This window comes from Dromiciops gliroides, chromosome 3, assembly GCF_019393635.1.
Source record: "Dromiciops gliroides isolate mDroGli1 chromosome 3, mDroGli1.pri, whole genome shotgun sequence".
NCBI classification, from domain to species: domain Eukaryota; kingdom Metazoa; phylum Chordata; class Mammalia; order Microbiotheria; family Microbiotheriidae; genus Dromiciops; species Dromiciops gliroides.
Genome location: NC_057863.1, coordinates 643574894 through 643597965, shown reverse-complemented (window position 1 = coordinate 643597965; position 23072 = coordinate 643574894). Strand labels below are relative to the sequence as shown.

Below are 23072 nucleotides of genomic sequence, written 5' to 3'. Positions count from 1 at the left end.
TTTAACAGGCAAAGAGAGAGCATGAGAGTGTTCCAGCAGTGAGTCAACAAGCATTTAGTAAGCACCTACTGTGTGCTGAGCACTGGGGATGCAAAAGGCATCGACAGGCCCTGCCCCCAAGGAGCTCATAGTCTACTGGGAGAGAGCCCGTGTAAGCAGATACACACAGAGCTAGTTAGACGCAGGTTAACTAGGAGATCATGACCAGAGGGCAGGCAGTGGGATGAAGAGGGCTCAGGGAAGGTTTCCTGGAGAAGGGGGTGTTTTAGCTGGGAGGTCAGTGGTCGGAGCAGAGGAGAGGAGGGCACTCTGGGCATAGGGGACAGCCAGAGAGGATGCCCTGAGCCCAGACAGGGAGGGTCTTGTTCATGGGAGAGTCGGGAGGCCATTGTCATCGGATTGCGCAGTATGAGGTGGGGGGGAGTAAGGTGTAAGAAGCAGCTTATGAAAGGCTTTGCAGGAGCTTTGTACTAGATCCTGGAGGCAAGAGGAACCTGGTGGAGGAGGTTCGGTTCTCTAGGTGGGAAGTAGGGAGCCAGTACAGGTCTTTGAGCAGAGGACATGACGCTTCATCTCTCTGTCAGGAAGTGGACATTTTAGGGTTAGGGCTGTGTGGGTATGTAGGATCAATGACAGTAATAACAGCCAGCATCTATGTTACTTTAAGGTTTGCAAACCTCTTTATAAATATTTCATTTCAGGGCAGCTAGGTGGCACAGTGGATAAAGCACCGGCCCTGGAGTCAGGAGGACCTGAGTTCAAATCTGGCCTCAGACACTTGATACTCACTAGCTGTGTGACCTTGGGCAAGTCACTTAACCCTCATTGCCCTAGGGGAAAAAAACCAAAAAATGATGAATGAATGAATGAATGAATGAATATTTCATTTGATCTACGCAGTAACCTGGGGGTATAGATGCTGTTGTTATTCCTATTCAACAGATGAAAATACCGAGGCAGACAGAGTTTAAGTGACTGGCCCAGGGTCAGTATCTGAGGTCAGATTTGAAGTAGGGTCCTCCCGACCCTTATGTCTGGTATTCTATTTACCAAGCCACCTCCCTACCTCTTAACTGCCAGGCAGGGCTTTGAAAATAAAAAAGGAATTAGCGGGGCAGCTAGGTGGCGCAGTGGATAGAGCTCCGGCCCTGGAGTCAGGAGGGCCTGAGTTCAAATCTGGCCTCAGACACTTGACACTTACTAGCTGTGTGACCCTGGGCAAGTCACTTAACCCCAATTGCCTCACCAAAAAAAAATAATAAAAATAATAAAAAAGGAATTAGCAGAGAGAAGGGTGATGGAGTGGAGGAATAGGAAAGATGGGGGCCCATGGTTATGGGTAAGAATGAAAAGAGGAAAGAAGTTTGGATAGATAGGGCAGGGGGTGAGATGAGTCATCAGGCACCATGGAAGATGGCAGAGTAGCAGTTAGTAGTGCAGCAAGCTCCCGCCAGAACTCCTCCAAAGAGACCTAGAAAATGCACCAGACTGAATAGCAGTGGGGAAACCCAAGAAGAAGTCATATGAAGCATTTTTCTAGTGTAGGTCAGCTTAGGAAGACAGACCAGTCTGTGGAGACTGCATTGAAAGTGCTTCCAGCAGTGAGGCTGCACACCAGGAAAGAGGGAACTCCCAGACCCATCCTGGGGCGCTGAAACCATCACAGGGGCTACCTGCCAGTCCTGGTGCCCACTAGCCAGTGCTGGGCCATAGGTCTAGGACAGACTAGTGAGGAGGTACCTGCACCAAGGGGTGGTATCCCAGGGTAAGTAGGCTAAAAGAGCGGACAGAACAAGAAGGAGTAGCCTCAGACCCCTGCTGGTGACCTAGGAAAGGAAGCCCCGGCACCAGCAACGCAGCTTCAGTCCCAGGAGCAGAGCAGGGTCTCCGGTCTAGCTTTTAGCCCAGGCTGAAGTCTGCAGAGGAATAACCAATGCTGGAATCCCAGGCTAAACAGAAACCTACCCGCCATCACTTTGTGGGAACAGAGTCCAGCAGCATCTGCTCTTGCTCAGACTCAAAGCCAGGTCAGGAACTCGCAGCAATCAGACCTTGCCCTGATCAGAACATTTGGGGAATAGTGAAAGCTTTGGGTCCCCAGCCCACACCTGAAATTCTGCAGTAATGCAACACCCAGTACCCCAAGAAAGCAGTAAGGGGATCGGCCTAGACCTTCCCTCCACAAGGGGGCAGCAGCCCGCCTTGCCGTCTGATTAGAAGTCAGAAAGTGGGCTGGAGAAATGGGCAAATGAAAAAAGAAGCCTTGCCACAGTAAGCTATCATGGTGGCGGGGAAGACCAAAACAAACACAATATGACAGAATGACTCCAAAGCATCTACCAGCAAAGCCTCAAAGAAAAATGTAGCTTGGACAGATTCAACCAGATTCCTAGAAGACATAGGGCTAAAATTTTTAAAAGAGCTTAAAACATTTTTCTAAATGAAATAAGACCATTAGAGGAAAAACAGAGGGGGATGGACGGACGGACGGATGGACGGACGGATGGGTGGACGGTGGGGATCAGGGAGAGTGCAATGGCAGGAAGGGCCTTGCTGAGGTCAGACACCATGAATCTGTAACCCCTCCTCTTGGGCTGCCCTCATTCCTGGCCCCCAAAGCGCATCTCTGGGCCAATCTGTTTCTCCTCCCCTGGCCTAGCTGGGCCCCAGAAAGGTTCTGGGTAGTCAAGCCTGGCTCCAGCCAGCCAGCCTCCACTCCTCCCCACAGGCCCAGGCCTGGAGTCACACTGGTGCCAGGCACCAAGCAGGCATTAGTGCCGCCGCCGCCGCCATGCCAGGCTGACTCATCTAAACCATGGGTTGGGACAGGTATGGGTTGTCTTGTCTGCCAGCCCAGGAGTCTGGTTGGGCTCAATTTCAGGAAAACCAATAAGCAGATAGGAATGTCCCTATGAGCCCCATGGCCACCCCCGGGATCCATGTGCCAAATTAGGGGGTGGGTCTTTGTCTATGTGTTGGGCACCAAAGGGGGACATCTAGTGGTGAGAGATGGCCGTGGCAGCCCGAGCTTCGGTCTCCTTGGGAGTCCAGTCTCTCTTCATCTCTCCTTATTCTTCCCCCGCTGGCACAGCTTCCCTGCAAGGGAATCCTGCCCCTCCAGCTCTTGGGCTGTGTCTTCCCACTCTGCCCCCAGATGTCATTGGCATCTGTGCCCTCTGCCACCCCCACATAAAGCGTCTTAGAGCCCCCTCTAAGCAGTGCCTAGGCCTCTTCCCGGACACACCAGCCTCCTGAATCAGGGCCACGCTTCGGATATTCCACTTTCTTCCCAACCCTATCTCTGTATGGCTTCCAAGCCATCCCCTCCTGCTGGAGGGTTCAGCCGCTCCTCAGTTTCTCGTCTTCCTTGGTTCTCAGCTCTCCCCCAGCCCTGGGTGCACAGCTCATCTTTGGGTCTGAGACAGAGAAGAAGGCAGATCCAAGCAGCTGACAGGAGCTCTTCCCTCCCTCTCCACCCCCCTGTGTTCTGCCCTGAACCTTGGAGGCAGGGGACTGGACAGGATGACCCAGAGCCCCTTCCCTGTTGGGGAAGGAAGCTGCCATCCCTTCTGGGTGGGATCCAGACTTGTGGGTGTCAGGTGCCCCAGAGAGGCCCGGAAGACCTTGTCCCAAGGCCCATACCAGACCTCCACTCAGTCCAGCTGGACTGAGAGCAGCCATCAGGGGTCTCTCCCACCATCGCCAGTGCCCATGCCACATCCAGGATCCTAACAAAGGACCCACCAGGTCCTTTCTCCCCTGGGGCAGCGGCCCATCCAGACTGACCTCTGGTAGAAGCAGGACAAGCCCCTCCTCCCAGCCCCCCTTCAGTGAGAGAGGCTCTCAGGACCCACAAGGAAAGGAGTAAGGACTCCCTCGGCAGGGGTCTCCCAGCCCCTGTGGCAGGGGCAAGCCATCCTCCAGGCCAGGGCAGGAGAAAGAGGGGCCCACTGGATTATCAGGATGGCTTACCTGGCCCAGGGTGGACACTCTTGGGTGAATCCAGTGACGCCTGCCTCAGGCCTCCTCCATCTCACCCAGCGGTCTTTGTGCCTTCCCTCCTTGGATCTCTGCTTTCGGGAGGTTAACGTGCCCTTCTGGGGGCCCTGGAGGGATGGTCTGGAGCAGGGGACATCTTGGCAAACTGTGCTTTGTAGAGGGCAGACGTGGCAGGAAGCAGGACCAGAATGCGGGTCCATCCCCAGACTCATTTGCTGTGACTGGGAGCACATCTCTCGAGGCGCTGTGTACCTCGGTTTTCTCGTCTGTGAAATGGGGATCACACTAGGGCTGTTGTGAGGCTTAAATGAGTTAATGTTTGAAGGTGTTTAGCAGGACCTCACACAGGAGGACAGGTGACCCACTTCCCATTAGGGCAGCTGGGGGGCAGCTGCTCATCTCCCCCGGACTTTGGCCAGCGTTCACTCACATCCCCCAAAAGCCTGGCCTGAGTCTGACGGGCTGCCGCCATGTGACTGACTCTGCCGTCTCTCCCTCCCTTCAGCGAGGAGCCCCCCGTGGACCTGCCTGGGAAGGTGTACCAGCTAGAGGTGATGCTGAGGCAGCTACACAGCGACCTGCAGAAGGTGAGGGGCCCCCTCGGGTGGCACGGTCGGCCCCGGGGGCTTGGGTCCGGGTTCAAGTCTCCCCTAGCTCTTCCTTTTCTGTGTGACTGTGGGCAGGTGCCTTGCCCTCTCTGGGCCCCAGATTTCTTCCTCAAATGCCTCTTGTGGGCACAGATCTAGAATCCTGGGCTCTCCCTGATACGCCCTTCATAATGCAACCTTGCAGACAAGCGAGGGCGGATTACCAGCCTGCAGCTTCCCAGGCTCTGCCCCTCACGGCCTTCGTTCTCTGCAGGAGAAACAGGACAAGGCGGTCCTGCAGACGGAGGTGGCCACTTTGCGGCAGAACAACCAGCGGCTGCAGGAGGAGTCACAGGCAGCCAATGAGCAGCTGCGAAGGTTCGCAGAGATCTTCTCCAGCACAGTGGAGAAGAAGGAGCCCTGAAGGGGGCGCTGCTGAAACGGGCCCCCCCCTCAGGCTGGTGCTCCAGTCATGGCCAGACCTGCCTCTGGTCCAGGTAGGACCGAGGCAGGCCAGTGCAAGGGGCACCTCCAAGCCCTGCCTGGCTAACGGGGGCAGCTGCCCTACCACACGTCCCATGGCCGATGTGCTGCTCACTGCCTCTTCCCCTAGGGTGACCAGGCAAGGCCTCACACGCTGGGTGCAGGATGCCAGGCTGTCCCTAAGGGCTGGGTGGAGGTGGGGTCCTTAGGAGCATGAAGTGGCTCCCCCCACCCAGAAGCCTCTGGGGCAGTATGCCCACACTAGTGACCAGTCTTCCTCACTGTCATGAAACCTTGAACCACTGGCCAGCCCTTGGTATATTGAGTTCCGATGCAATAGAGAATCCCTTTGGACCAACTGGGGGGGTGGGGGTGGGCAGGGGACCCATCTCCCTCCCCCCCACCCTCCCCCCTACCCCCATCAAGTTTCTGAAAAAACCTCGGAGCACTTTTTTCCAAGCTAAAGTACTTTCTAGTAAACCCAAGATGGAGAAATCCCAATGTTCAGAGTGTAAATGTTCTTTATTGAGAGAGAGAGAGAGAAAGAGAGACTATATTTGTATAAATAGGGCAGTTTGTAATCTTTTTTTCTACCAGACTTGTCTAGCCTCCGTGGGCGGCCTCCTTGGCCCCGGGGGTCTTGGAGCCAAAGGTTGGGGTTGGGGCTGCTGATGGGTGTACCCCCTCCCTCCTCCACCCCTCAGGACCTGCTCAGCACTGAAGCCAAACTACTGAATCCAGACTGTGGCTGAGGCCTGAGGTTGCTGGGGCCTTCCCCCACTCCAGAGGGGCCGCTAGAAAGGATTTTTCTTTCCTCTTTCTTCCTTTGGAAGCCACCGGCCTCGTTGGGCCTGCCCACAGGACACACATTGAAGCAGGTGCCCCCCAGGGCAGCCCCCGGCTGCCTGCAGCTTCTCTGAGGCAATAAGGAACGCTGGGCCATTGCGGGCCTACCCGCGGCCCACAGCTACCCGGTACTATGCTAGGAGCTCCAGAAAAGAGCAAAGTATAAATATAATATATATTTATTTTTTCATGCAAAGCCAACACAGAACAATTGAATAGTAATCATCTGTGGGCCTCATGCTGAGGACATCATCTGCAAGCCCGTTTCCCACAGATCCCCCCACCCCAAGCTGGGCCTTGCCCTCAGACACCCAGGGCCCTTGGGCCCCCGAGGCTGGAGGAGGGCAGCAGAGGCCATAATTGGGGGCCCTGGAGGCTCCTTGTCTTCCTGGGCCCAGAGTCAAAGCCACTTTGGGGCCTGGATGCTTGACCTGAGGCCAGACTAGTTTGGTTTTTTCTCCAAAGAATCCTCAGGTCCTCTTCTGGAAAAGAGGGGTGGGATTGGAAGCAGATCCTGGGTCTCTCCCTCCCCTGACATAGCCACAGGCAGACCTCTGGACCCCAAAGCAGTGCCCCCCTCCCCAATCCCATCTCCCTGCTGCAGGAAGGTTTCATCTGACGGGAAGGGGTGTCAATTGCATCTTCCTCCAATGTAATTAGGCCCCTTCACTTTCAAATCCGCTCAGACCTGATTGGACAAGGGAGCACAGGGGATAAAATATTTGAGATGGGAGAATGGATCCATAAATCTCCTAGCTTCCCCTCCCCCTGCCCTGGCCCTGCCAGACGGGCAGCAGGGAGTGCCTGGGGAGTATAGGCCCAAGCTGCCCTTGGCCCTGCCATTCCTGGCCCAGGGGGCCCTCCCAGCTTTTGTCTCCAGGGGTTGTCCCCCACCCCTACCCCTGCGGGGGCCCACCCTCCTGATGCTTTTGTCTCCCCCTCCCCTCATGTCTAGGAATTGGTCAGATCATTCCAGGGCATGATTGTCTATTATGGCTCTTGTGGGTTTTTGTTATCATTTTGTAAGGATCTCTACAGATCCAATCTGTCTTATTTAATTTTGCCCCGGACCCCTTCCTGACACAGCACCTTTTCCTATGTCGACTTTGTTTTTTTTTAATTTGGGGATGGGTGGGTACACACTTTTTTTTTTTTTGTCATTGTTATTTCCCCTCCTCCACTCTTGAGATTAGGGGTCTTGTTTCTGAAAGTTTCAGAGGAAATAAATGTTTCATAGAAATTGCCTATTCTTGCTGCCTGGATGACTGGGAGGTGAATCGAGAGAGGGGGGAGCCTGGGTAGGCCACCTCTGGTGGCATCCGCTCTGCCACCCTGTGCCCACACTGGCTCCAGCCCCTTCGTAAGGAAGAGAGGGAGCCCCCCATCTTGTGAGTTGTGTAAGCTGACATCCCTCTGCCCCGAGTCATGGTTCTGACCAGAGCTGGACAAGATGACCCCTGAACTGGGGCAGCTAGGTGGTACAGTGGATAAAGCACCGGCCCTGGATTCAGGAGGACCTGAGTTCAAATCCAGCCTCATACAGTTGGCACTTACTATCTATGTGACCCTGGGCAAGTCACTTAACCCTCATTGCCCTGCAAAAAAAAACAAAAACAAAAACAAAAAAAGATGACCCCTGAATTGACCCCTTCCAATAAATCTGACCTTACTGCTCCAGTCTTGCAAATACTGGCCCTGGCCCCGGTCCACTGTGCCTTCAAGGAAGTTCTCTTCACAGTGGGCAAGGTTGGGACTGGGAATGAAGCCGATACCCAACAGATTGGCTTCCTAACCCCCACCACCCCTACGTCAGCAAGCTCTGAGTGTGGTTCCATGGGCTTCTGCTCCATGGCTGGCCAGCAGACCCTATCCTCCCCCGGGCTCCTCAGAGCATTGTTGGGGGGGAGTGAAGCCCATGAGGGTGAGATGACCTGCTGGTCAGGCCAGGTCTCTTCCCTGCTCATGGACAGAAACCTGCCCCCAGCTGGAGTGTCAACCACCCACTTAGCCGTAGCCAAGTCCTGAGCAAATCCCTAAGCACAGAACCACCTGGAAGCAAGGCCTCGGCTTGATCGCCACTTTCATCTGACCCCCAGCCATAAAGTGGCATGCCCCAAACTAAGTCTATAGCCCTGCCCCAGCTGATCCCTAAGCTGCCCACAGGTAGAGGGTTCCTGTGGACCACAAACCCACCTCCCAAGGGCATGAGAGTGGTTCTATCCCCCTGCCAGGTACCCGGCTGAGAGCCCAGGGCTCGGCAGCAAGGGTCAAAGTCCATGGGGAAGTCTTCTAGGGAGGTCTTGAGCCCTGGACTCTGGATGGCCCAAGTTCAAAGATGACTCTTGTCTCTTTCCTGAACCCACCTGTCCGCACAGGGCCCCACCTCCCCAACAGGAATCGTTCAGCCAGAAAGTTCTCCAAATTGAGCCTCAAAATAACGTCTAAAGGCGGCAGACTCAAAAGGACCTCGGAGACACCTTCTATTACGGGGGTAGCTGAGACCCTGAGAGCCAAAGGGCTGGGATGAGAACACATCCAGTGAATCTGGGGCCTAGGTCACTAGGTCAGGTCCATCCATTCCCAGATACCTCCTGTATGTCTGCATTTCAAGGGGAGGGGCAGTGTCTGCTGCCCCCCACCATACCCCCCCACCCCGAGAGTCTAGCTTGAATCAGATTTGGGGGGAAGGGAGAAATTGTAAAGAAAAGAGGAAAGGGGAGACCGATTCTGGGCCCTTGGTTTGGTGGCTGTGAGATCCCCCTCCAGGTGCAGCAGCCAGCAGCTCCCATCCACACCCTCACTCACACCCGTCTCATTCCCCTCTAACTCATCCCTCCATCTGCTTCTCTGGCATTTGACTTTGCCAAGATTTCTGGGTGGCTCCTTCCATCTGGGCCCCCCCCCCGTTTTCAGTACTGCCCCCTGCCGTCCGGCCCTCTCTCCCTCCAGATTCTGCTGTCTCCATCTCTCTGCACCAGCTCCCGCCTTTGGGTCTCTTGCACACTCTCTCTCTCCTCCATGCCCGCCTCTGAATCCGCGGGCTTTTGCCTCTTCCTTTTTTCTTAGTGGCCTGTCTGTCTGCCTGGCTCTCGCTCTTGCTAGGTCACTTGTACCTTTAGTCGGTGGCCTCTCCTAATCTGTCTCTTCTCCCCTCCCCCCTCCCCCCTCTCTCTCTCTCCGTCTCTCCCTTATCCTTTGCCCTACCCTTGGCTGCTTGGGGTGAAGGTGAAAAATGGACTGTTGCTACACATGCTTAGACTCCCTACCAGCAGTAAGGTGCACAGTATGGGGATATAATCCCAATGTGGGGGGGCCTTTGGAGAGGACTGGAGTGGTTGCTGCTCTCCCTACCCCCCGCAACAATCCCTTCTCCCACTTCCCACCCTCTCTCTCTGTCTCTTGCTGCAGCAGCTGCCCGTTGCCAGGGCGACCACAGCTGGTTTTGTGTGTGTGTGTGTGTGTGTGTGTGTGTGTGTGTATGTGTGTGTGTGTGTAGGGGGGGGCACTGCAGTCTCTATCACCCCATCCTCCCCCCCCTTCCCCTTCCCTTCTCTTCCCAGCAAGGCAGGAGGGGGTGGGGGAATGGAGTCAGGGCGGGAGATGGGGACAAGCAGGGAGAGAAGAGACGAGGATTGGAGGAAGATGGGGAGACAAGGAGAGACAAGGAGGGGGATGGGGAGAGATGGGAAAGAAGAGAAGGGTATGGAGGAGGATGAATACTAGGGAGAAATAGGGTTGGAGAGACTCGGGGTGATGGGAAGAGGCTGGAGGGAAGTGGGGGAGGGGGTGCTAGGGAGGGACTGGGGGAGGGAGGAGGGAAAAGGGAAAGTGGAGGAAATGGGGTGTTGGGCAGGGAGACTAAGAGGAGGTGGCGTGATAGCCTGGAGGGAGACTGGAGGTGTTGGGGAAGGAGACTGGGGGAAGATGAAAGAGGAGATGGGGAGAAAGATGACTCAAGGGAGAGAAAGAGACAAAAGCTGGACCAGGGCCCTGGCCTCCTCCCTCCCTCCTTCCTGCCTCCCCACCCCCACAGGGCGCGACAGAAGGAGGCAGTGAGTGGCCAGGGCGCAGCAGGGCCAGGCCCAATTTAATACACAGAACAGGGTGATCCACAGTAGAGGCAGGCAAGGAGAGAGGCAGGCTGTACAGGGAGCTAGAGGGATGGGCCGTGGTACCAGGAAGCCAGGGCCAGCCCGTGGCGCCCTGGCCCCCCAGGACCCCCCTCTCCCTGGCCTTGCCCGCTTGCCCAGGAACCCCCAGCGTCTTTAGGACACCCCAACAATTAAACACACACGACCACAAGAAACAGCTGCCCCCCTCGCCAACTGCCCTCAAGATGGGCATCAGGGTTCAGGGGACCCCCCCCTTGCCAAGGGGCCTGGTCCTTGCCTGGCGAGGGGACGGGGATGGGGAGAAAAAAACCAGTCCGGGTGCAAACTCTGTGCTTCTCATTCTAGCGGGCGCTGGAGCCCGCCTTGCCCGGCCCCTGCCCACAGTTTGCAGTGGGCATGGGGGAGCGGGCACAAGGAGGGGGCAAGGGGAACAGGACTTTAAAAACCATGGTTCACATCATGCAACGCCCACGGCGGGCACCGCGGGAAGGGGCAGGGGGCAGGCTGACAAGGGGCAAGCATGGTGCCTGCCTACCCAGAGCATGAGGTGGGAAACAGTGCCTGCTGCTGGGGTGGGCTCCCAGGGTGGGACTAGGCCACCAGCTTCCCCAAAGAATATGGGGAGGGGGCCAAGCAGGAAGTCGGCACAGGCAACCACCCAGTGGGAAACTCGGGGGAGGGGGGGTGCCCACCATCCAGGCCCACCAAGTTGTATAGGTCTCTCTATATATTACTTTGCCTTTTTTTTTTTTAAACTTTTTGTCTTTTTCTCTAGAAAAAGGCTCCATCCGTGCCCCTACCACTCCCTAGCCGGTGCCCGCCCCCTAGTGCCTGCCCAGAGGCAGGTTATGGCTTTGAGGAGAGTAACATCCCCAGCACCCAGGAGTGGAGGGGGGCTAGCTTCCCCCACCCAAGGGGGAGGGGGGCTGGAGCTGGCACACACTCCCCTCTGTGGGGGAAGGGAACCCGGCCCTTTTGTGGGCCCCGCCCCTGGGGGTAGGGCTCAGAGTCAGGAAAGGGGATGGGCAGGTGAGGGAAGGGGCAGGTGAGGGCCAGGCCTAGGTAAGGGTGATGTAGGCCGATGCCTTTTCCTTCAGGTGCCGGAGACACAGGTGACAGCTCCAGCTTCCTGTGGGGAAGCCAAAGGTAGCTTTGGTTGGATAGAGGGAAAAGGTCCCAGGCATCCAGGTATCCCCAATGGCTGCTCATGCATGCACCCCTCTCCCCAGATACTGCTGCCCCACCCACTAGCTCACACCTGCCAAGGATCCTCTCTCCACCCCAGCTCACCTTCAGGGGGCTCAGCCATGGGGGGGCTCAGGCAGTACATGTGGTAACCACGGTCACAGTCGTCACAGAATAGCAACTGGTCCTGGAGGGTAAGACCCATGCGGCTGGCACCCGGCGACATGGGCACCCGGGAGGGGGGGCGCCGGAGGCCCTGGGGGCGGGGGAGGGGGAGGGAGGCTCAGGCGGGGTGCACAGAGCTCCAGGCTCTAGTCCTCCTGACTCACTGTGGGGCCTCAGGCAAGCCCTGCCCATCCCATCCCATCCCATCCCATCCCATCCCCTCTCCAGGCCTCAGTTTCCCCCTCTGTTCAGGGACTGGGTGATCTAAGGGGCCTGTGGTTCTCTCCATCCCACCAGGGAGTGGGCTGAGGTTCAGGAAGCATGGAGGAAGGGGCTGGTGCTGCTGGGTGGGGATGGGGGTGGGGGCAGGGTGGGGCACTCACATCATTCTCTGAAGTGCCACACAAGCTGCAAGATTTGCATTCGATGCACTGCCAACGGTACGTCCTCACAGCTGCAGTCATGTTCACCGTGAATTGTAAACAGGATGGGTGACCTGGAAGAAGTGGGGTCCAAAATAGGCTCAACATTCCAGACTTGAAAAGTCCCAGACCTCTGGAGCTGGGAGGCACTGATAAGGTGGAACCCAACCTCCTTCCCAACTAGGAATGCCCTCCCCCTACAACCTCCTCTGCATCAGTCCTTTGTCCTTGGATACTTCCAGTGACGGGAAACTCATTTCCTTTCCCTGAGGCTTTCTCCTTATTGAAGTTTTCCCTTACATTAAGCCAAAACAGTCTGCACTCTGCATGCATTGCTGCTAGTTCTGGTATCCGTGGTCACACACATTTCTGTTCCTTCTTAGGAGAAAGTATGGTGGAGTCAGAGGTCCCAGGTTCAAATCCCTACCTTGGATGCTAAATCCCTATGTAACCTTGGACAAATCACTGAGCTTCCCTGGCCCTCAGTTTCTTCATCTATGGAATAAAAAGGATAAACCAGGAGGTCTCCAAAGTCCTGCATGATCTGGTCACTCTTTGGGACCTAGGGCAAGTTCTGTTTCCTCATTTATAGGATGGGGAGGGGAGCAGCCTTCCAGTTCTAAAATTATAGAATTCTCTGGCTTTATTTGTAGAAACAGCAAATGCAAAGAGCAGAGATTCAGAGTTGGGAGGGTCCCAGATGCCATCTAGAGGCAGCTAGGTGGTGCAGGGGATAGAACACTGGGTCTGGCATCAGATAGACCCAAGTTCAAATCCAGCCTTAGAAACTTAGTAGCTGTGTGACTAGGCAAATCACATAAATAGCTTCCTGCCTCAGTTTCCTCACCTCCCAAGACGATTGTGAGACTAAGAAGAAGATGATATCTGTAATGTGCTTTAGCACACTGCCTGGCACATAGTAGGTGTTTATTCCCTTCCAACTTCTCCCATGTGATCTAAGTGCCTCGTTTTATAGATGGGAGAAACTGAGGCCCAAGGAAGGGGAGGAACTTGTCCAAAGTCACAGAAGGTAACAAGTGGCAGAAACGGGATTTGAACCCAGCTCCTTTCCCAGGGCACCATGCCCCTTCCCCAGAAGTAAGCAGGTGTCCCATTTCCCCAAAGGTCTTGTCAGACCACTTGAACAGCCAGTGAGTTAGCCTATGGGTTGAGAAGTGTTGGAATGGCAAGATGAGAGCCCTCATTCCAGGGGCACCACAGGAGGGTGAAGTGGGTGCCCATTGTTGTTTTTTAGGATGGAGAAATCTATAACTCCCCCCCCCAACACACACACACACACACACACACACACACACACTCACACCCCAGCCCCCATGCCACCGTGTCAGACTTGAAGGGAGTGAATGATGTATATGTGGACTGTATTTACCTACACGTGTAAATGCTACCTTCCCTGTTAGAATAAAGCACTCCTTGTGGGCAGGTACTGTTTCCGTTTTGTCTTTCTATTCCCAGCACAATGTCCAGCACATGGCAAGTGTCTATTAAATGCTTAACGACTGATCGTGCATGGGAAAGATTGTTCGATTTAGAGTCAGTGGGTGAGTCCCAGTTATGGCTGCTGCTTACGAGCTGGGTGAGTCTCTTCCTGTCTGTGGGCTTCAGTTTCCTTCTCTGTAAGATGAGAAGGCTGGACCAGATCATTTCTGAGACTCCCCTCTAAGGTCCGTTTGTTTGTTTGAATTTTTTGGAGCCAATCAGGGTTAAGTGACTTGCCCAGGGTCACACAGCTGGGACGTGTCTGAGCCAGATTTGAACTAGGGCCCTCAGGACTTCAAGACCAGTGCTCTATCCACTGTGCCACCTCGCTGCCCCTGCCTTCTATTTTTTGTTTTTTGTGGGGCAGTGAGGGTTAAATGACCTGCTCAGGGTCAAGTGTCAGGCCGGATTTGAACTCAGATCCTCCTGAATCCAGGGCCGGTGCTTTATCCACTGTGCCACCTAGCTTCCCCCTTGCCTTCTGTTTTTAACACTATGATCCCATGGATATCTCTAACCCACAATGCCCCAGGAACCACATCTCTCTTCTCTAGGCAACTCAGGCCCCAAGCCACACAATGCGCGCCTTCTAGGCATCCTGTGTGTCCTGGACTTTCCCTGACCCCTGCCTGGATCCTCTATGGTGGGAATCAGGGGAGTACAGGGGGTTACCCGATCGGCCACAGTCAGCACAGGAAATGAGGTCCTCAGGACACCCCGTCTTTTTGGAACCGCCCAGACAGAAGTCACAGTAGCCATTGGGGATGACTGTGCCATCTGGAGCCTTCTTAGCTGTAAAACAACAGGAAGGCTTGGGAGGTCCAGCCTGCAGAAACAAGGGGTGCTAGTGGTACCCAGCTAGGTGCCCCCAACCTTCATTCTGCCCCTCTTGCCCACTGCTCCCTCCATGCCGAAGTCTCTGTCCTCTGTCTCTCCCTCTCCTCCTCCAACTCTAGGTGCCTGCCTTTCTCTGTCTCTCTCTTTCTGACTCACTGTTTCTGTCTCTGTCACTGTGTCTGTCTGTGTCTCTCAGTCTCTGTTTCTGTCACCCTGTGTCTGTGTCTATCTCTGTCTGAGTCTCTGTTATTGTGTCTGTCTCTGTTTCTCTCTCTTTCACTGTGTCTATCTCTCTTTGTCTCTGTCTCTGTCATCCTGCATCTTTCTCTCTCTGAGTCTCTATCACTGTGTCTGTCTGTGTCTCTCAGTCTGTTTATGTTTCTCTCTATCTCTGTCACTGTCTCTCTCTGTCTCTCAGTTTCTGTCACCCTGTCTGCGTCTCCCTGTCTCTGTGTCTCTGAGTCTCTGTCTCTGTTCTCTTTGTCTCTTTCTGACTGTTGTCTCTCCAGCCAAGGATGGAGGTGATTTGGAGTGGGGCAGATTCAGGAGGTGGGTTACCTGTGTGCTTTCTTTGGGCTTCAGGAATCCAAGCCAGTTCTTTGTAAAACTCTGGGGAGGCAGAGAGAGGGCTTGGCACCACAGACACTGGCACCCTCGATGCCCTCCTCCCCTGGGATGGAGTACTTGGATGGGGCTGCCTCTTTGGAGGCAGGGAGAGTTCAAAGGCAGGGCTACGCTGGGACCACCCACAGATGTACACAGAGCCAGGCGCAGAAAGACACACAAAGACAGAGGGATGAGGAAGGGGGAGCTCCAGCACTCTAAGCAGGGAGGGGCCCAGCGGGAGCACTAGGGCACCCCTAGGGTCCGTCCCTTTGCTCTGTGCCCCCTGCCTGGGCATCCCCAGCGATCTTCAGGGAGGGGGAGGAATGGGAGGGGGCTGGACTTCTGGCTGTTCCCTGTCTCAGCAGGCTTAAAGCCCAAGGTTTCCCCAGGTGCCCCCAGGCCCAAGAGGAGGGAGGGAAGGAGGCTGAAGTGGAGTGTGTGGGGAAATCATCCATCACCCCCCATTGTCATCTCCCCACCCCCTCCCTGATCTCTAATTGAAGCCATAAATCAGCCCCAGAAATCTTACGCCCGGGCCAGGGAGAGGGCTGGTTGCCATGGAAACCCCAGCGCCGGTGATGGCGACCACGGCGCTGTGCCAGGCTCCCAAACTCGGGGCGGGAGGCGTCGAGGCCCCCGGGCCGGTCCGGCCCAGCCCGGCCCCCTGGCCTTGTCCTGATGCCCCCCAGGCCCTGACCCCGGCTCACGCTTGTGGTTGTTTTTCCGGTGGAAGGGCGGGGCGTGCCGGTCTGCGTTCTCCTCACCCTCCTCTTCTGCCAGGTGGGTGTGGGTGTAGTGGTAGCTCAGACCTGGGCGGTTCTTATAACGTTTCCCGCAGACTGGGGGTGGGGGATGGGGAAGGGAGGGGGCTGATCAGACCTGTCCCCACCACCCCTCTCCTGCCTGCTCCAGGCGCGTTCACTCCCCCACCAGCCACGGTGCTCCGGCCCTAGACCCTCCGGGGGACTTTGTCCAGCTTTGGCCCCAAACCGAAGGGGCACACCGCGAGAGGCACGGCAGACCTGGCTCCCCTGCCGCTCCTCCGCCTCCTCTGCCCTCAGACCTTCCCTCTCCAGCAGGGGACCCCCGTGCCCCCAGAGACAAGGGAACTTCTGCCCCGCCCCGCCCCTCCCCAAGAGAACAAAGGCACTCCTCTCTGGTGGGCCAACGGACCTGCCTCGGTCTCCCCTCCCCCGGGCTCATCCCCGGCCCCTGCCCGAGATGGCGGAGGCTCTGGGGGCCCCCTCCTCCTCCCCACACCTCAAAGGGACTCACTATCGCAGACATACGGCTTGTCCCTGTCCTCCAGGGAGGTAGTGTCTTGGCGTTTCCGAAGCCCCCCAATGCCATACGCCTGGAAGAAAAAACAAGGACACTTGCAGGACCTGGGCCAGGGGGAGAAAGCTTGAGGCCTGGGCTGGGGAAACACGGAAAGGAAGGCCAGGAGTATTGAGGGGGATGCAGGGCACACGGAGCTCACCAGGGGACCCAGGAGAGACTCTTAGAAGCAAAAGACCTGTGTCGATATTAGGGAGAGAAAGGATGGAGATAGTGGTAGAGGCAGCCTCAAAGGAACGCTGGACTCAGGGTCAAAGGCCTAGTCTGGGGTTTGAGCCTTAGCTTGGTCACTTACTAAGTGACTCTGGGCAAGTCACTTAACCTCTCTTGGCCTCAGTTTACTGAATGGTCAAATGCTGGATTTGGACTGGAAAGTGTCTGAGGTCCCTCCTGGCTCTGACATCCTATGGACTCTATTGTGCTAGGAGAAAATGACCCAGGGGAAAACGCTAGACAGAACAGGACCGGGGCCCAGGGCAGCAAGGGACCAGCGAAACATTGAGCTAGTCAACGGGACAAGGGTAGAGACAGGAGTGGTTGGGAGAGGAGGAGTCACCAGGCAGAGAGGTAGGCTACTTGGCTGGCTTGGACCTTGGGGTGGGGGGTGGGGGGCGGGGGGAGCAGTGCCCCAGCTACCTTCCCCTTGGCCTTGTTCTTGCGGCGGGGAAGGTCGTCCTCCATGTCTTCCACCTCAAGTTCATGGGGAAATTCTAACATCTGTTGCTTCTGGGCAGGAGGAAACAAGTTTTCAGGGAAAGGCTGCTTGGTATGGCCCAGTGGTGAGTCGGTGGTGAGTCTAATGAGTCTTCAGCCGCAGCCCTGGGGAAGCCCCCACGGGGTCCGAGAAAGGATGGGGGCAGGGTCGAGGTGATGGGATGGGGAGGTAACCTTTCCAGCCAACAAAACCACCAGAATGCCCCGGGGGCTGGATGAACCAAGAGAGGGGCACTGCTATGGGCTCAGAGTTTTGCAAGGGAAGCCAGATCTCAGCTGGGCCCCAAAGGACAGGGAAGGCTGGGGAGGGCAGAGAGGAGGGGGCGTGGTTTGAACAGACACAGTCATATAAGGAGGCTGGGTGAAGAGACCCCTTAGGAGTGTGGAGACCCTGTAGGGAAGCAGAGAGAACTGAGGCTGCAGCCTCACAGATGTGGAGAGGTAAGGGACTCCCCCAGCAGGAGAGGGACAGGAGGTGACCTTTGTCCTACAGGCTGGAGGGGGAAATATGGCATCCTCTGCCTTTTAAAGGAGGGGCTCAAAAGGGGTGGGGCTGGAAGGGAGTCCCCACCCCACCTGACAGTCCATGATGGTTTCTTCTTCCTTCAGTTCTATCTTCTTTTCTCCTGTCTCTGCACACAGTAGGGCCTCCAGAACTGGCCCTTCAGGGAGACCCCCCTCCTTCTTCAGGGGTGTTTCACAGTCTGGGGGAAGGGTGGGAAACAGGGAGAGTCAAAGAAAGGTTGTTTGCCAGGGACCCCCTTCTCTCTCTCTCCCCCCCATCCTACTCTCTTTTCTCTCTTTCTCTCTTCTCTCCTCTCCCCTCTCTTTCCCCCACTCCTTCTCCTCTCCTCTCCCCCTCTTTCTATTGCTCCTCTCTCTCCTTTCTCTCGTTCCTTCTCTCTCCCTCACTCTTTCTCCTCTCCTCTCTCCCCTCTCCCCTTCTCCTTCTCTCTTGCTCTTCTCCCCTCCCCCCTCCTCTCTCCCACTCTCTCTCTTACACACACATACATGCACACATCTACTCTCCCTATAGAATCTCTCTAGACAACATGGCCTGTGTCCTGACCCAAAACAATGGGGTACCTTCTGAGATGCTCACAGCAGGACATACTAAGACTGGAGCCCAGACAGACACTCAGATGCCCCCACTAGGATATGTGTGGGGACATGCCCTCAGAAACACACTTGGGCTCTCACTTCTGAGTTCTCACACACTCTGTTGTGATCAGTTCCACACAGACACAGTCACAGGCGTGTGTCTCTGCATAGAGTACACGTTTACAGAGTGCTTTCTGAGCATGTAATTTTCCCCTGTCAGACAACCAGACACAGACACACAATCACACACAGGCACAACCACACACAGACACACAACCACACAGACACAATCACACACACAACCAGACACACAATCACACACAGACACACAACCACACTTTCAGAATAGCTGCCATCTAGCTCTTCAAGGTGTTTTACACACATTATCTCATTGGAGCCTCAAAATAACCCTATGGGGTAAGTGCTATTATCACCATTTTACAGGTGAGGAAATTGACTCCAGAGTGTGACTTGCCCAAGATCTCACCACAATTGTCTGAGGTAGGATTTGAATCCAGGTCTTTCTGATTCCAACACTATTAAGTCACTCTGATTTTCAGTTATAGTCAGACACAGGTTACCTCACAGACATAACCAAGCCCAGAGAACCTGGGTTCAAATCTTGCCTCTTCACCTTTCTGTTTGTGTAACCTTGGACTAGATAGTCCCTAGTTCCTTCTCAGCTGTCATTCTATGTCTTTCTCTATGACAACCTGTGACAGAGTGCCCCGGGTGCCCCTCCCCCTAGACTCAATACCACCAACACAGGGCCCCGGGGGCCGCACACGCTCAGACATAGGCTCAGGTGCTCACGCTGGGCCACGCTCACACTGGGGGCAGGGGCTGGGCTGGGGGCCCCCCACGGACCGATCTTGTACTCGCAGGGCCGCAGCCTGGGGTCCTCCAAGATATTGAGTCTCCGTTTCTTCCTCCAGCAGCGGGCCGGATAAGTGTAGATCTGTCCAGGGGCCAGACCTGGAGGGGAGAAGGGGAGGCCGTTGAAACATCTGCCTCCTCCCCCTCCTTCTCCTTTTCCTCTTGCTCCAGGTCCTCCGCCGCCGGCGCCGCCGAGCCCAGCCCCCGCCCCGCCCCGCCCCTCCCAGAGAGGCCCCGCCCCCTCCCTCACCGGGCCCGCGGTGGGTCTTCTCCATCCAGATGTAGCAGTTGTTCTGGGCCACCCCGGTCTGCGAGTCGAGAAAGGGCAGGCGCATGCTCCGCTCGGCGCACAGGCGCGCGTTGTAGCTGCGGCAGTGCTCTATGGCCTCGCGGTAGAAATCCTCGCCCAGGCTGCGGGGAGGCAAAGCACGCAGGGTCAACCGGGCAGGTGCCTCCGGGCCTGGGCCTGGGGACGGGACGGGGAGGTCTGGAGCCTGGGAGCACCCGAACACCAGAGTCTGGTGCTAACGTCCGGGAGCGCCCCGGGACGTCGGGGGGCACCGGGACGCCTGGGTCCGGTGCGAATGTTCTGGTGGGCCCTGGGACCCAGCTGGGTAGGAGTTTCGGGAAGGCGCTGGGACATTCTGGCCGGATCACCGGAGGGTCTGGGAGTCACTGAAATGCAGGAAGCATCAGACTGGCCGGGTCGAGAACACCTGGAGAGAGCTGGAACTTGGGGAGGGTGCTGGAACGTTAGTGGGAGGCGGGAGGGGAGAGTGGCAAGTAGGAGGTGGGAGAAGGTAGGGCTGAGGTGTCTGAGAGGCGCCGAAAAGCAGGGGCTCGGCCCGAGAACATCTGGATTGTGCTAGTGTGAGGGCCGGGGTACATGTCCTGTAACGTTTGGTAGCCTTGAAACTTTGGGGAGTTGCTGGCACTATTTGGATGGGGAAAGATAGGAGGAGCTAAAGTCTGGGATCCCGCCTGGGCGGACGTTCGGTGGGCGGAGAGAGAGGTAGAGCCTTTCCCTCCCCTCCCGGGGCTGAGACAGCTGACCCTCTCTCCCCCGCGGCTGAGCGCTAGGTGGTGCCCACGCCCGCAGGCATCCCCGGCAGCGCGAATGTCCCCGGGTGGGGATGGGGGGAAGTGAGTGCCAGCACCGTCCCTGCCCCCTCCCCGCTTAACTCTCCTACAACGCCCCTCCCCCCTACACCATACACGCATATATACACAACGTAGACTACCCCTCCACTCAGTCGTGTTATACTCGGAGGACACAAAATCAGACACGGTTACCGCCCTCCCCCACCCTGCCTCGCTTCCCCCCTCCCTCAGGTACCACGAAATGGAAGGGATTTTGGAGATCAGCTAATGCGATCTCATTGTTTCACCTACACAATCCCAAATACGGGTCAAGGGGTCATGAAATTACACACAGAAGCCAAAAGACAGTTCCTCCATCTCCTTTGGAACGGAGATAGACAGTGGAGGAATTCGCATCCCCATTTGACAGATGAGGACACTGAGGCTTCCCAAATGACAACCACACCAAAGGCCTTGTACACGGTAGGTGGTCGGTAGGCGTTTGTTGAATTGTTGAATACACAGATTAATACAATGCCACTTGAAGATACACGTAAAACCAAAACCACTGGTAACACAATCCACCAAGATGAATGCTCAACCACACAAATCTCCGTTACACATACAGCCGCACGAGACAAGCAAACAGAGACGACCACAATTACAGGAGACACAATCACAATCTCCGCCCCCCCAACACACACACACACACACACACACACACACAATCCCACTCCGAGACACACGCTCTGCAGCCCCCGCCCTGCGGGATGGGATGGGGCGGAGGTGCCGGGCTCACCACCGGACTGGGCTGGGGTTGACCGTGGCCATCTTGCACCTGGTCCGACCCTGGCCCCGGTCACCTCAGAGCTCCGGGGTCTGCAGCGCCCTGGCCCTGGCGGCCACTCCATTCATTCTCAGGGTGGGGGTGGGGGCGGGGACATCATCCAACGTGGGGGGGGGAGAGGGACTCCCCGGGGCATGCTGGGAAATGTAGTGCGGGGGCGGCGGGGCGTAAGGTGGAGGAGGGGGTCGGTGCTGTCGCCAGAGGCCAAATCTAGGTCTGGCCCTGGGAAGGAGAGGCCCCAGCAGCTCGTGGGGGATGGGGACAGGGTGGTGTGAGGCCTGGGCCAGGTGAAAATCTGGCGATAGTCTTATCTTGGCTCTAACGTGGGAACTGTGTAGTGGGTGCGTTTGTGAACCACATATACCTTTACTGACACCCAGGGTCCCCTTGACACACACACACGCCCTACAATGACACAACACGCAGCCAAACACACGACAGACACATACTACACAATTATATTGATACAGCTATACTCCACACATTGACACAACTAACACAATACAAACACACTGACACAGACAACACTGACAACACAGCTAAACAGACCTGCACATTGAGAAGCACAGACACTTGCCCCCCCCCCATTTACACACACGCATGCATGCACATGGAAAGGCCTCCGGATTCACATGCACAGACCCCCCCCCACATACAATCACAGACACACACTGGAGCTTACAAGCAGCCGGGGCGCGCACAGACCCGCAGAGCGCGCACACGGGCCACACGTGCTGGTGCGTGCATGGTCGCGCCCTCCCCCCTCAAACCTTCGGTCGCCCGACCCCCAGCCTCCAGCTTTCCCACGACAGAGATAGAAAACAGGTATCAGAGACTTCCAGGAAGCCCAGCAACCCCCAACCCTCCTACTGCTTGCCCTCAGTCTCACGCAGCCTCACTCTGACCCTCGTACCCTTTCAACCCCAAGGTCAAGGCCGAGCGCACGGGGTGAGCCAGGGAGGGGGGCTGTCCCGGGGCCCCTTTGTGCGCCTCCGCGTCCCCGAGAACCCACGGGCACGCGCCACTCCCCAGCCTCCTCCCCCTCTGCCGGGCACGCGCCTGTCACTCCTGGGGGAGGAGCCTGTGGAGCAAGGGAAGGGGGCGCCCCCGCCTCGTTATACTGGAGGGTCCATGGAGGGGGGGGGACCCAGGCGGTTCCGGCTCCCAGTTCTTTCCCCAGCCTCGGAGGCTGGTAGGATAACAAGTCCCAGAACCAGTGCCTAGGGTTGGGGTGGGGGGACTTCACCCCCTCGCCAGCAGATCCACTTCCCTTCCCGCCCCCAGCCTGGGCTCGGGGATCTCCAAATTCCTGCACTGAGGGTGGCGACAATAGAGACGGCCTGGAAGGTGGAGGGGGGACGGGTTCGGCTGCCAACCGTGCCCATCCCCCCGCCCTCTCCCAATAATCCCCCTCTCCTATCAATCCCAGGGCTTGGGGAGCGGGGGGAGGCGGAGGGCGCCCAGGTGTCAGTGGCACCCATCAATCTCCGGGAAGGGAAATGGGGCAGACACAAGGCTCCAGGGCTCTTGTCCCCGCTCTGCCCGCCGTGCCCAGCCCCGTGCCCGGTGGGAGGAGGGAGAGAGGGAGGATGGGATGGAAGGGGGAGACTCACGACTTGAGGGGGTTCTGGATGGCGGTGGCCATGGCCCGCTCTCCGCCCCCAGCGCCGCAGCCGCTCGGCCCTCGGGACCCGGCTCCGGCCCCCCGGGGCCCCGCGCTCCTCTGGCCGTGCCCGACCCCCGCCGCCGCCGCTGCTGCCGCCGCCGCCGCCGCCGCCGCCGCCGCCGCCGCCGCCGCCGCTGCCGCTGCCGCCGCCTCCTCCTCCTGCTCCTGCTCAGCCGCCCAGCGCGCTACAATTTCATTCATTCTTCGGCTGCGGTGAGGGGAGGGGCGGGGCCGGGGGGCGGGGCCGCGGCCAAGGAGGAGGGGGGAGGGGATCAGGGACTGAAGGGGGGGCGCGGGGGAGGGGGAAAGGGGTGGGCTCGGTTTGCCAATCCCCGCACCTCCCGGGGGACATTGGGAGATGGAGTCCTCCCGAGCACCCGGGTGAGGAGGGGGCCAATCTGGGAGAACTCCAAATCCCGGCTGCCCTGCGGGCTGCCCACTCCCCCAGGGCGCCGATTGGGCAGCCGAGGTACCGGGCGGGGAGTGCAGAAGGAGGCCGGAGCATCCTTTCCCTGAAGCTCTCCGAGGGACACAAAGTCCCCCTTCCGGCCAAGTCAGGCTATGTTGGGTAGAGGGAATGTATGGGAATCCTTTGCCCCAAAACCCAGCCCCAGGAGACCTAGCTCTATAGGCGTCCCCGCTCGGAGTATATCACCTTCCCCGGCCCACAGGACCTCCTGAGACCCGTGCCCAGGACAGAGAGTAGTG

The 23072-nt window shown here is 57.2% G+C and overlaps 2 protein-coding genes across 14 annotated transcripts in view; one reads left to right on the top strand and one right to left on the bottom strand.

Moving 5' to 3' along the window:
- Nucleotides 1-7160, top strand: part of SIPA1L3 (signal induced proliferation associated 1 like 3) — a 145704-nt gene extending 138544 nt beyond the window's left edge. For all 5 annotated transcript variants that reach the window (XM_043995159.1, XM_043995158.1, XM_043995160.1 and 2 more), the window contains 2 exons: nt 4505-4586; nt 4861-7160. In XM_043995159.1, the coding sequence (XP_043851094.1) occupies nt 4505-4586; nt 4861-5010 (232 nt within the window). In that variant the 3' untranslated portion in view covers nt 5011-7160. The remainder of the gene's footprint in view (nt 1-4504; nt 4587-4860) is intronic.
- Nucleotides 7161-9972: 2812 nt separating this feature from the next.
- On the bottom strand, nt 9973-22437 carry DPF1 (double PHD fingers 1). Of its 9 annotated transcripts, none has more exons than XM_043998400.1 (12): nt 22312-22437; nt 19022-19182; nt 18709-18870; nt 17371-17498; nt 16717-16806; nt 16018-16096; nt 15450-15581; nt 14695-14745; nt 13972-14091; nt 11761-11873; nt 11318-11468; nt 9973-11156 (listed from the first exon to the last, which is right to left on the bottom strand). In XM_043998400.1, the coding sequence occupies exons 1-12, from the start codon at nt 22341-22343 to the stop codon at nt 11086-11088; spliced, it is 1290 nt and encodes a 429-aa protein (XP_043854335.1). In that variant the 5' UTR covers nt 22344-22437; the 3' UTR covers nt 9973-11085. The 9 variants fall into 9 exon arrangements, with proteins under 9 accessions (XP_043854335.1, XP_043854339.1, XP_043854337.1 ...); XM_043998404.1 differs by having other exon boundaries at nt 11318-11399; XM_043998402.1 differs by having other exon boundaries at nt 18721-18870.
- Nucleotides 22438-23072: the final 635 nt, after the last annotated feature.

Bases quoted from the DNA above. Each gene is read 5' to 3' on its own strand.
- DPF1 (XM_043998400.1), bottom strand. From the start codon at position 22,343: ATGGCCACCGCCATCCAGAACCCCCTCAAGTC. The intron at 18,871-19,021 runs GTGAGGGAGGGG...TCTCCCCTCCAG, and splicing joins GAAGACCCACCGCGGGCCCG to GTCTGGCCCCTGGACAGATC. The intron at 11,874-13,971 runs GTAACCCCCTGT...CACTTCTTCCAG, and splicing joins TGCTGACTGTGGCCGATCGG to GTCACCCATCCTGTTTACAA.